Below are 13,527 nucleotides of genomic sequence, written 5' to 3'. Positions count from 1 at the left end.
TGCGTAGAAAACAAAATTAATTGAGGGAAAAATGCCATACAATGAAAGCCTAGTTAGTATTTAAAAAAACAATATATAGTTAATTTAGGTGTCTGGAGAACGTTATTGCTCATTAAATAGTAGGGACATAGCCAAAATGTCAAAACTGCTCTGGTCCATAAGGGAGAAACAAGGTCTGGATGCCAAGTGGTTAAGCCACCAGAAAGCAAGAAAGTACTAAAAAAAAATAATAGTACTATTTCATCTATTTTTCACAAAGTGTTGAAAAGTTATTTTAAAAAGTTGAAAAACTATCCTCTAGGAGAAAACTCAGGAAAAAAAGTTAAGCTGAATAAGGGCCAATATCTGCTGTTTGTTTCTATCCCATATGCCTTCCCTCTCCTAAAAAGCTTCTAGTCAGTAAATACACCACTTACAGCTTTCAATATATCTAAACTATGGGCCCAATCCTATCCACTTTTTCTCTTTAGTTTTCTCCTAGAAGATAATTTTTCATCAACTGTTTAAAATAACTTTTCAGCGCTCTCCAACTGAAAAAGTACTAAAAAGAAGACGACTAAATACAGTCAACATTATTCTGAGTATTTTCTTGCTTGCTGGTGGCTTAAAAGGCATTTTATTCATAAGATGTGAAATATCACCTTAGAGAAATCTTCGGCGAAAAACTGAATTGGATCTGGCCCTGTGTTTATCCTCTTAATTCGACCATAAGCTCAGATACATAAGGCCACAGAACAGTTTATTTTGACAAAGGATTACTGGACACTCAGCTACAGCTGCATTTTTGCCCAGAAGAGGAAGTACTAGGCACTTAAACCTGGTATACACTTTTACCAACTCCATGTAGTATGCAAGCTAAGCTGCACAATCTATTCTTAGTATTCAAGATTTGCTGGCCCTCATACCACTCGGACGTGGCAAAATTGGACGTGTGTACGCACCCTTAGTGCTGAAGACAAGTGCAGAGAAAAGGAGGCAGAAGAATGGAGGTTTGAGTGCCAGGAGTGCAAAACAAGCAGATTTCAGGGAGGAATGGAGGTCTGGGTGCGCAGCACTGAAGAACCAATAATGATGAAAAGTGAATATTCGTTTGAGTTATTGGATAGGGTTACATAAGGAGGGCTAGGAAAATATTACCTTTGATGCTAGTTTTAGAAGGTTATGAGAAATCAGGAAAAAGTAAACATTAGGTGGGGAGGTTGTTAGACATCAAGAAGAGGTTAATTTTAAAGGAAACCCACGGTGAAAATAAACAGATGAGATAAAAAATTGTATCTATCCTCCCACTCCTAAAAATGACTTTTTAGGAATCCCAGTGTTATATTTTTTTTGCATCAGCTAAAAAAGTATGTTTGATGTTGTACTGTGTTATACAACTTACACAGTCTTTTAGTGTTTGGAAAGCAGGTTATTTAACACACAGGAAAAGTTTTGGTTAGGAGTTAAAGGGTTATTGTTAAGAGGTTAAAGTGTTGATACATGAAAAGCAGGGAATACTGCAGTGCACACATAGCTCTCTCCAATATTACCTTCACTTCTGCCTGCAAGTACCGCATAACTCAAGGTACTGTAGTAGTTTGACCATTGCTATGGTAATACATGTTACTAACTGTAACGCACATTACTATAGCAACAGTCGTGCTACTCAAATACCACGAGTTATGCTAACTGCGTAACTCGCAGTTCTTGCAGGTAGAATTGAAGGTGCACTATGTGTGCTACGCAGTATTACCAGCTTTTGATGAATCAACTCCTTAGTTAGGTTAATGAAAGGGGAGAAAAAAAATAGCCTTGGAGAAAACGGTTTTGCAAACCAAATGATAAATTGATTATCAATTCAATAGCCAATTCCCATTTCCAGTTTGGTTTGCCTACTTAAAACAGAAGGTTTTTGCAATAATTCAGCTTTAAGTGGACATCTGTGGCTACCCACGATGCACCGCTACTAAAATGCAAATTATGCCCCTGAAGCCAGGCTTACATCCAGAACCGCTGGTGTATAGCAAACCTATAGCTTTAAATCTTACAGAGCCACACCAACCCCACATACAGACAGCCTGTTTCGCATGTGGAGTTGGTGTACTTCTGTAAAATGTAAAGCTATAGGCTTGCTATATACAAGCTGTTTGGGTGTAAGCCTGGCTTTAGGGGCATGAAGAGATAATTTGCATATTCAGTAGAAGTGTATTGTGGGTAACCACAAATGTTCATTTAAACCCTTTGGGACCAAGGATGTTACAGTTACGTCCTCTGTGTGGCTGCCAGCTGGGACAGAATGTAACTGTAACGTCCTTGAAGTCCCGCCGCTCCTGACACGATTGCATGCACCCAAGAGGGGGATTAAGCTGTCGTATGACAGCTGACATTTCCCCTCACTGATCAGGAGCCATGGCGATTGGCTCATCACGTGATCACTACAATCGCCGACAATCGTAGTGATCACTGAAGCAGCAGCAGTCGCAGAAGGAACGAAGAGGACCGGACTCACCACTCATGATGTTCCTCCGGCGATCACTGCTTCCCCTCCGCTCTGCCCAGCATCCAGCCTTGTTCTGCCTCTAGTGGTGGGCCCCAGAACTTCGCTGCATTGCGATCCTGGATGCCGAGGAGAGAGGAGGCCGGGAGAGCTGCTCCTCTCTGGATCTTGGGAGGTGAGTAATGGCTGCTACCTATACTGGGGACACCGATTCCTGGCTATCCAAGAGATACCTAAGCCTGGCTAGCTAAATGGGGGACACCTAAAACGCCAAACTGCTCTGGTTTGTAAAGGGGGGGGGGGGGTTTATAGCCCGTCTTCAAGTGGTTAAAGCTGAATTACTGCAAATACCTTCTGTTTTAAGAAGGCAAACCACACTAAGCATTGCTTTTTAGTAGGAGGGCTTTTTGGTCTCTTTTAGCTCCCTTTACTTTCCTAGTGGTTTTGGGTCACCCTGAGCTGCTTAGTTACTCTGTTGCCATTTCCAGTATCCAATTCACCCTCAATATATTGAACAGAATTCCAGGTTATCCCTTCTAATGTGTCATGGTACTGTTACATAGTTACATAGTTATTTGGGTTGAAAAAATACATACGTCCATCGAGTTCAACCAGAAAAAGTACAACACCAGCCTGCTCCTTCACATATCCCTGTTGATCCAGAGGAAGGCGAAAAACCCTTAAAAGGCATGGTCCAATTAGCCCCAAAAGGGAAAAAAATCTTTCCCGACTTCAGATGGCAATCAGATAAAATCCCTGGATCAACATCACTGGGCATTACCTAGTAATTATAGCCATGGATGTCTTTCAATGCAAGGAAAGCATCTAAGCAACCTTTAAATGCAGATATAGAATTTGCCATAACTACTTCCTGTGGCAATGCATTCCACATCTTAATCACTCTTACTGTAAAAGAACCCTTTCCTAAATAAACGGATGAAACTTTTTTCCTCCATGCGCAGATCGTGTCCTCTAGTCCTTTGTGAAGGCCTAGGGACAAAAAGCTCATCCGCTCAAAGCTTTTTATATTGCCCTCTGATGTATTTATACAAGTTAATTAAATCCCCTCTAAGGCGTCTTTTCTCTAAACTAAATAAACTCAGTTTATCTAACCTTTCTTGGTAAGTGAGACCTTCCATCCCTCGTATTAATTTTGTTGCTCGTCTCTGCACCTGCTCTAAAACTGCAATATCCTTCCTGTAATGTGGTGCCCAGAACTGAATTCCATATGCCAGATGTGGCCTTACTAGAGAATTAAACAGGGGCAATATTATGTTAGCATCTCAAGTTTTTATTTCCCTTTTAATGCATCCCAAAATTGTATTAGCTTTAGCTGCAGCAGCTTGGCATTGAATATGATTATTTAATTGTTGTCGATGAGTACTCCTAAGTCGTTCTACAAGTTTGATGTCCCCATCTGTATCCCGTTTATTTTGTATGGTGTTAGACCACTGGTACGACCAAAATGCATGACTTTACATTTTTCAACATTGAATTTTATCTGACATTTATGTGCCCATATAGCCATCCTATCCAGATACTGTTGCAATATGACACTATATTCCTGAGAGTTGATGATTCTGCACAATTTTGTATCATCTGCAAAAATAGCAACATTGCTTTCTACTGCATCTACTAGATCATTAATAAATAAATTGAAGAGCACTGGGCCCAGTACTGACCCCTGTGGGACCCCACTGCTAACAGTCTCCCATTTTGAATAAGATCCATTAACTACAACTCTTTGTTTTCTGTCTATTAGCCAGTTCCCTATCCATACACACAGACTCTTCCCCAGTCCTTGCATCCTCAACTTTTGCACCAGACTTTAGTGTTGAACAGTGTCGAGGCCTTAGCAAAGTCCAAGTATATCACATCTATAGCATTCCCAATATCCACATTAGCGTTCACTACCTCATAAAAGCTGAGCATGTTAGTCAAACAGGACCTGTCTTTAGTAAACCCATGCTGATGCTGAGAAATAAGTATAGTCTTGTATAGTATCTCTTAGTAACCCCTCATATAGTTTACACACAACTGATGTTCAGCTTACAGGTCTATAATTTCCCGGATCTGATTTTTTTGCCCTTCTTAAATAATGGGAAAACGTGGGCTGTACGCCAATCCACTGGGACTCTGCCAGTTGAAGTAGAGTCACAAAAGATAAGGTAAAGGGGTTTGTCAATAACGGAACTTAATTCCCTTAGGACCCGAGGATGTATGCCATCCGGGCCAGGTGCCTTGTCTATTTTTAATTTATTTAGTCTTGCCTTCACCTCTTCCTGCGTTAAGTATTTAATATTACAATTGGAAGATTGAGACTCTACATCTGTCATTTGCAACGGTGATGTTTCCCTTGTGAAGACAGAAGCAAAGAAAGCATCTAATAACTCTACCTTACCTTGATCATCCACCATTGAGTTCCCACCCTTAACCTTCAGTTGTCCAATACAGTCAACCTTTCCTTTTTTTTTTTTACAGTTGATGTACTTGTACAACTTCTTTGTGTTAGATTTGATATCCTTAGCGATTTGATTTTCAGCTTCAATCTATGTCAGCCTACTTTCTTTTTTACAACTTTTATTGCACTCCTTATAAATGCTTAATGCAGCCTCGGTGTGCGGGTGCGCACTCGGTGATGACAAACCTACAGCCCATTTTCAAACGGGCTTAGGTCACTAGTTCATCCATAGAGGCCTTTTTTTTATTCCTAGACGTCTTGTTTCCATATGGGATATATTTACTACAATATTGATTGAGAATAATTTTAAAAGCTTGCCATTTCCCTTCAGTGTCCCTCCCTTGTAGTACATTATCACAGTTCACCAAACTTAGTGCCTGCCTGAGTTGATTGAACTTTGCTATTCTAAAATTCATAGTTTTAGTGGTTTCGCTGCCCTGCGGCCTATCAGTCACTAGATCAAAAGTTATCATGTTGTGATCACTATTTCCCAAATGTTCTTGAACCTGCACATTTGATACATTATCTGGTCTATTTGAAATGATCAAATCCAGTAACACGTTCCCCCTAGTTGGTTCAGTTACCATTTGAGACAGGTAACTGTCCTGTAGTGTTGCCAGAAATCTGCCGCTTTTACCAGAATGGGTAGCCTCAATACTCCAGTCAATGTCTGGAACATTGAAGTCACCCATAACTATGACCTCATTTTTACTTGCAGCTTTTTCAATCTGCTGTAGTAATTGCAGTTCTACAGCTTCATGAATATGTGGTGGCCTGTAGCATACCCCAATAAGCAATTGGCAACAGTTATTTCCACCATGAATATGTACCCAAACTGCTGTATTTTACCTTGCAATTTCTGCTATGCGTCCCCTACTGTTTATGCCAAACGACTATTATCTGAATTACTCATTTGTCACATGTACTTACAGTATACCTGTTTTTACCATGCATTAGTATGATTTTTTTTTTTAGGAATAGGCTGGCACTATATAAAATCAACAGACTAAAAATAAAATCTCACCTGAGCTGTGTGTTCACATTCACACAGCAGTGGGCTGGTTAGATCATTACTGCAACTCCAACTGCCCTTTAATATGTATGGCTACATGTTTAAACTTCTGTATGACAACATTGCTAGTCTGTACAACTGGTAAATTGTATACATACATATTATTAACATAGAATGGACACTAAAGAATTTCATACAAGACCAGTATATTTCCAGAAAAGTGTACCTGCTTTATGTGCGTTTACGGTCTTTTCAGTTTTACTTTGGTATGATGGACTCCTGTTCTTGCGTCCACTGTCCTCCCTACCAGTTCAACAAAACAGTAACATTAGAGCATAAAACAGTAACATAAAACCAAGACCTATGTTAATTAAAATCAACAATGGGAAAACGTAATTTTTTTTTTAATATATTAAATTTCCACTGTCTTGCGTAGACAGTCAGTGGCAACACTTAATTTTGGTAAAAACCCCTTCATTATTTAATGCCAAATAAATCCATTTAAAGTTCATCAAAAAACAGTTTATACTATATGTATAAATGCAGAGTTGTCTGAAAGAATCATTTATCCATATTTCACAATGTTTAACACAGGACTCAATTTACAAACTAATTCATCAATATCCTGGAACGAAACCTGTTTGTAAGTGGAGGATCGAACTTATGGTCATGTGCCCACACACTGCCCACTTTCTACACCACAGAATTTCTCATTGCTATAGGCTGCAATCTTCGCAGGCATTGTACACAGACGGCAATATGTACTCCAGGAGTAATGTCTTTTATTGACTGATAGGAAACAACCAGTTTCTCAGATTGGACATGTGGTAAACGCTGATCTGTCCTGCACACAACGCAGCATGCTTAAAGCAGAAAGGGAAGATTAGTTAAAAACTAAGTTTCACTAACCTGGGGCATCCCCAAGCCCCCTGCAGCTGTCCTGTCCCGTGCTGGTCCTCTATGATCCTCCGTCTGTCCCGCGCTGGACCTCTAGGAACCTCCATTCTCCCGCCGCTGTGCAGTTTGGTTACCGACGACTTGTAAGTCCTGCAGTGGCCGGTAATGCGAAGAAGGATTTGTGTGGTCAGGGCTGCGCAGGCACAGTTGCCGTCAACTTACAAGTCGGCGGTAACGAAACTGCACCGCGTCGGGAGAACTGATGATTTTAGAGGGCCGACGCGGGACAGGACAGCTGCAGGGGGCTTGGGGAAGCCCCAGGTAAGTGAAACTGTTTGTTTTTAACTAGTCTTCACCAGGATTTTTCACCGGGGATTTTGGGGGGTGGGGAGGTTTAAAAACATCGTTCAGCCGTGCGGATGCGGTGATTCATCTTTGCACATCCTGCAGAACAGCACTACAAGGTAGGACTCTCTTTAAAGTGACTCTGTAACAAAAATTACAACGTTTTTTCTACCATCCTACAAGTTCCTAAACCTATTCTAATGTGTTCTGGCTTACTGCAGCTCTTTCTACTATAACCATCTCTGTAATAAATCAATGTATCTTTCCCCTGTCAGACTTGTCGGCCTGTGTCTGGAAGGCTGCCAAGTTCTTCAGTGTTGAACTGTTCCTCTGTGCACACTCCAGTGTGTGTTTTATTTACATAAGCCAGCAGCTTCTCTGCTATCTTATCAGTGATAGAAGAGAGCTGGATAAAAATCCTCCTCTGGAGGCTGTGAAAGGAGCTGGTCTGTCACATACTGAGGAATTAACGACATAGGCAGAGCTGTCTGCAGGAAACCTGTAATGTTCAGTGCATGAGAGAAGCTGGGGACAGAAGGTAAACACACACAAGTGATCTCTTGAGATTCAGAAGTAAGGCTGTATACAGCCTGCTTGTGTATGGATGTATTTTCTATGTGTGGACATGCTGTACATCAACCTACTTCCTGTTTTGGTGGCCATTTTGTTTGTTTATAAACAAACTTTTTAAAACTGTTTTTAACCACTTTTAATGCGGTGGGGAGCGGTGAAATTGTGACAGAGGGTAATAGGAGATGTCCCCTAACACACTGGTATGTTTACTTTTGTGCGATTTTAACAATACAGAATCTCTTTAAAGAGAACCAGAGACGAAGCACCCTCATGTATTTTACCATATAGATCAATGGGAACATGACAGTAAACACCTACCCTGCTCTCCGTTTCATTCTTCTCTGCTAAATCTGCCTGTTATCAGCCCTGATAAGAATCCCTGACTGAGCATTCAGTCTAGCTTTCTCCAGAATGATTATAGCTGAGTCAGTCTTTTGTGATGTTTTTTCAAGCCCAAGTCTGCCCCCTTGTGGCTCTGCTTTGCTACTATTTATCCTTGAAGCAGCAAAGCAGAGCCACAAGGGGGCAGGCTTGGGCTTGAAAAGACATCACAGAAGGCTGACTCAGCTATAATCATTCCGGGAAAAGCTAGACTGAATGCTCAGTCGGGGATTCTTATCAGGGCTGATAACAGGCGAATGAAGCAGAGAAGAATGAAGCAGAGAGCAGGGTAGGTGTTTACTGTCATGTTCCGATTGATATATATATATGGTAAAATACATGAGGATGCCTTGTCTCTGATTCCCTTTAAGTGCAAAAGAACAGTCAATATGGGTAAAGAGCTGACAGAACTTGCTGTGCACAAAAAAAATGTTGGGTTTTTTTGTACATTCTGATCCAGTTCTGTATCATGCCTGAAGAGAAAACTTAACCACTTGCCGACCGCCTTAAGCCGATGGGTAGCGGCAAGGGCTGGGTCCAAACGACCGCAATACGCCCGTCGGCGGTGGCGGGCATGGTTAGGCGGAGATCGCGTCAGCAATGACGCGATCTACCGCCGGCATCTGGCCCCGCCCACTCTGCGCCGTTACCCGCCGGCCAATTAGCAGCGCTGGCGGGTTTCAAACAGCGCGATCGGGCCAATAGGAGTGGTATAATACACTTTGTTATTGTAACAAAGTGTATTATACTGGCTGCCTCCTCCGCTGATGGTCACTCGTCGTGCGACCATCAGAGAGGACAGGCAGCCTATAGATAAGTAAAAAAAAAAAAAAAACACAGTTTGCCACACACAGACCCCCCGATCGCCCACCCCAGCCCTCAGAACCCCCCCTGCTCACCCCAGCACACCACATTTTTCACCCAAGCACCCCCATAAAACCCATCAATCACTCCCTGTCACTATCTAGCGACGCTATCCCCTCGGTTAGGTCCCTAACTGCCCCCTAGGGTCCCCTGATCACCCCCCCCTACCCTCAGAACCCCCCAGACCCCCCCCCCCTGAATACAGCTGTATAGCTGCCTTACCCACCCACTGATCACCTGTCTATCACCCATCTATCACCTGTCTATCACCCCTTGTCAGTCACCACCACCAATCAGAGCAGACCGTAAACTGTCCCTTGGGGGCACCTGATCACCCACACAGACCCTCAGATTGCCCTCAGACCCCCCCTCCTGATAACCTCCCCAGTGCATTATTTACATCTATTCTCCCCTGTAATCCCTCACTGATCTCCTATCGTCACCCCCTGTGTCTGCCACCCACCAGATCAGGACCCAGTCTGCCCCGTGCGGGCACCTAATCAACCCCACACCCTTAGATCGTCCTCAGACACCCCCCCCCCCCCCAATCCCCTTCCCAGTGCATTGTATTTGATTGTGCTGTAATTGTATTTGTGCTGACATTGTATTTGATTGTGCTGACATCATATTTGATTGTCCCGTGATCGGCTTTGATTGTCCCATGATTGGCTGTGATTGTGCTGTGATTGCCCTTTGATTGCCCTGTGATTGGCTTTGATTGCCCTTTGATTGCCCTGTGATTGGCTTTGATTGCCCTTTGATTGCCCTGTGATTGGCTTTGATTGGTCTGTGATTGTCCCGTGATCAGCTGTGATTGTCCCGTGATTGCCCTGTGATTGGCTTTGATTGGCCTGTGATTGGCTTTGATTGTCTCGCGATTGGCTTTGATTGTCCCGTGAATTGAGTGCCCTGTCATTGGCCTGCGATTGCCCTGTGATTGTTTCTGATTGCCTCTGATTCCCCACTCGCCACCACCCCCCTGTCACTATTCTAGTGATCTAAAAACAGTGATCAGTGAAAACTGTCACTTTTTTAGTATCACTAGTGTTAGCAGTTAGGCCAGTTAGCTAGGCCCCTTTGTAAGTGTCAGTTAGTGCTCAGCCCACTGCACCACAGTCACTAATTAGCGTCATCACTGTCGCTAATCAACATTGGTACTATATAGTATCTGTAAGTGATCATTACTGATCACAGTCAGATCTATTAGGGTCACTAGGATCCACAAAAAAAACGCAGTGTTTGCCCGATCAGGCCTGATCGTTCGCCTGCACTTGCGTTCAGCCCGCCCCACCGCAGTGACAGAATTTTTTTTCTGATCACTGCAAAAAACACTGTACAATAGCTGTGGCACTGTAAACCTCAGTTTAATTTATTTTTTTATCAAAACTCAGTGACCACAGCTTTCTACCTCTCAAATACTCCCTTTTGCTAGGTAGGTGCTCTTTTTTTCTGGGTAGTCTCAGAGGAATACCCCCTAAATGTAGCAGTCCACCATGGCAAGAAAGGGGTATTCCGATGATGAGGTTCTCAGGTACATGGCCCAGTCAGATGAGGATGATTGGGACGCCTCATTCGACGAATCTTCCGGGTCAGAGTTTGAACCTGAAATGAGCAGTGGCTCACTGACCGATAGTGATGACGAGGTTGAGGTCCCAGCTAGAGCTAGGCGTACCACACACCATGTTGTTGGACCGCAGGTGGCGCAGGATCGGCCTCAAGGGCAGCAGAGTGGTGTTCGTGCTGGTCTGAGATTTCATGGTGGGGCAAGCACCAGCAGCACAACATCTCCTGGACCTAGAACCAGTACTTCCGTAGACCCTGGTGAAGTGGCGAGCACCAGCATGGAAGTTGAAACTGGTTTGGTGGCACGTGCAGTAAGATCCCAGTCGCAGCCACCAAGAAGACGGGCCCGTACTACCCCTAGTTTACCAGAGGTGCTGGCAAACCCAAATTGGCAATCCCCTGATTCCGCCGCACCCGTACTTCCCTCTTTCACCGCCCAGTCTGGAGTCCATGTGGAGACAGATAATCTAGGATCAGCCCTAGACTTTTTCTATCTGTTCTTCACCCAGGATCTCTTAGACTTAATTGTGGCAGAGACCAACCGTAAGACCACACAATATATAACCGCCAATCCGGAAAAGTTCCTTGCCCAGCCTTTTCGGTGGAAACCAGTCCAAGTTTCCGAAATTAACATTTTTTGGGGCCTTCTCCTTCACACGGGACTAGTAAAGCAGAATGTGTTGCGGTCTTATTGGTCTACGGACCCAGCATATCATGTTCCCCTGTACTCTGCTGCCATGTCCAGGACACGATTTGAGAACATCCTGCGCTTCCTGCCCTTCAATAACAACGAAACCTGTCATCGAAGTGACCACCCTGCTTTTGACCGGCTCCACAAAATTCGACCCCTTATAGACGACCTGTCATCCAGATTTGCAGATGCTTATACCCCTGACCAGGACATCTGCGTAGACGAGTCCCTCATACGTTTTACTGGGCGCCTTCGCATCAAACAGTACATCCCAAGCAAGTGCGCCCGGTATGGGGTGAAACTGTATAAGCTTTGTTAAAGGGCCACAGGCTATACATCTTATTTTAGGGTCTATGAGGGAAAAGACTCAAAATTAGAGCCGGTCGGATGCCCTAACTACCTGGGGAGCAGTGGAAAGGTTGTGTGGGACTTGGTGTCACCCTTGTTCCAGAAGGGGTACCATCTTTTTGTGGACAATTATTACACAAGTGTGGCCCTCTTTCAGCACTTAAAAATAGAAAAAATCCGATGCTGTGGCACCGTGCGGCCTAGTCGCCGGGGCTTCCCCCAACGGCTCATTACCACCAGACTTGAACGGGGGCAGAGGGCCGCCTTGTGTGCTGACGACCTGCTCGCGGTGAAATGGAAGGACAAGAGGGAGGTTTACTTCCTGTCCACCATTCACGCAGACACGACAGTTGAAATTCAACGGCGAACTGAGGTCATTGAAAAACCCCTTGTCTTCCACGAGTATCATACTAACATGGGAGGGGTGGACTACAATGACCAGAGGTAAGCACCCTATTTAGTTGCCCGAAAAACAAGACGCTGGTATAAAAGTGTCTTTTTACCTCATTCAATTGGCAATTTACAACAGCTTTGTTCTCTACAGTAAGGCTGGGAGAACTGGATCGTTTATTCAATTTCATTAACCTCCCCGGCATTCTATTGAGATCGCCAGGGAGGCTGCGGGAGGGTTTTTTTTTAATTAAAAAAAAACTATTTCATGCAGCCAACTGAAAGTTGGCTGCATGAAAGCCCACTAGAGGGCGCTCCGGAGGCGTTCTTCCGATCGCCTCCGGCGCCCAGAATAAACAAGGAAGGCCGCAATGAGCAGCCTTCCTTGTTTGGCTTTCCTCGTCGCCATGGCGACGAGCGGAGTGACGTCATGGACGTCAGCCGACGTCCTGACATCAGCCGCCTCCGATCCAGCCCTTAGCGCTGGCCGGAACTGATTGGTCCGGCTGCGCAGGGCTCGGGCGGCTGGGGGGACCCTCTTTCGCCGCTGCTCGCGGCGGATCGCCGCAGAGCGGCGGCGATCAGGCAGCACACGCGGCTGGCAAAGTGCCGGCTGCGTGTGCTGCTTTTTATTTGAAGAAAATCGGCCCAGCAGGGCCTGAGCGGCAGCCTCCGGCGGTGATGGACGAGCTGAGCTCGTCCATACCGCTCAGGAGGTTAACAGATCGTGATGGAACTCCTGTATCCAGGAGGTGCCGTGGCCTAACCCCAAGATGCAACTAGCCGGCAGCATGGAAGGCATTACGCCTATCCAATTCCGGGTACCCCAGGTCACCGAATCCGAAGAAAACGTTGTTGTGTCTGCAGCAGGGCTGGAATAAGGCGTGACACCACTGTTTATTGTCCCACCCGTCCTGACCAGCCTGGCCTATGCCTGGGGGAGTGTTTTGAGAGGTTACACGAGCAGGTACACTATTAGAGAGTAGGGAACTGCAGACACAGCGGTAGGCACACAAGGGTCTCTCAGTGCTATTTCAGACTGCTGCGATGCGTTAGGGCAAAATGCCTAGCGAAAGTCACACTTTGCGGTCCCCCCCTACCCCGGAAGTGCTTGACTTAACGCTAGTGCATGCCTATGTTACTGCGTGGCTTCTGTGGCAATATCGATCGGCCCGGAAGTCATGTTAGTCTATGGCGACGCAGTTCATTACTAGGCCGAATGCTACTCTTGTGGTATTGCCTGAAGATCTGTTTTGGACGATACGGTGCGGCGGGCTCGACCCACCGGATATGTCAATATGCAGTGTGAAACCAAACATCGGGTTTCCAGAGACCCTAATACACAGGGCTGCCAGAAACCTCTCCTTTCACTTGGGACAAATTGCGTAATGTACTTCGCCACAACTCTGTGCAATTTGCACTTCGCACATTGTCCCATGGGGGAGGAGAGGTTTGTCCTTGGGAGGTAAGTTAAAAAAAAAACAAAAAAAAAACAGGTAAGCAAAAAAGTTAATGTTTGGTGCGCA

The 13,527-nt window shown here is 44.8% G+C and overlaps 1 protein-coding gene across 4 annotated transcripts in view; it reads right to left on the bottom strand.

Moving 5' to 3' along the window:
• ARMC2 (armadillo repeat containing 2) overlaps positions 1-13,527 on the bottom strand; it is a 249,722-nt gene that overhangs the window by 135,886 nt on the left and 100,309 nt on the right. For all 4 annotated transcript variants that reach the window (XM_068231267.1, XM_068231268.1, XM_068231266.1 and 1 more), the window contains one exon: positions 6,176-6,252. In XM_068231267.1, coding sequence (XP_068087368.1) covers positions 6,176-6,252 — 77 coding nt within the window. The remainder of the gene's footprint in view (positions 1-6,175; positions 6,253-13,527) is intronic.

This window comes from Hyperolius riggenbachi, chromosome 4, assembly GCF_040937935.1.
Source record: "Hyperolius riggenbachi isolate aHypRig1 chromosome 4, aHypRig1.pri, whole genome shotgun sequence".
NCBI lineage: Eukaryota > Metazoa > Chordata > Amphibia > Anura > Hyperoliidae > Hyperolius > Hyperolius riggenbachi.
Note: the sequence above shows the minus strand (reverse complement) of the source record. Positions and strands in the feature narration are given on the sequence as shown.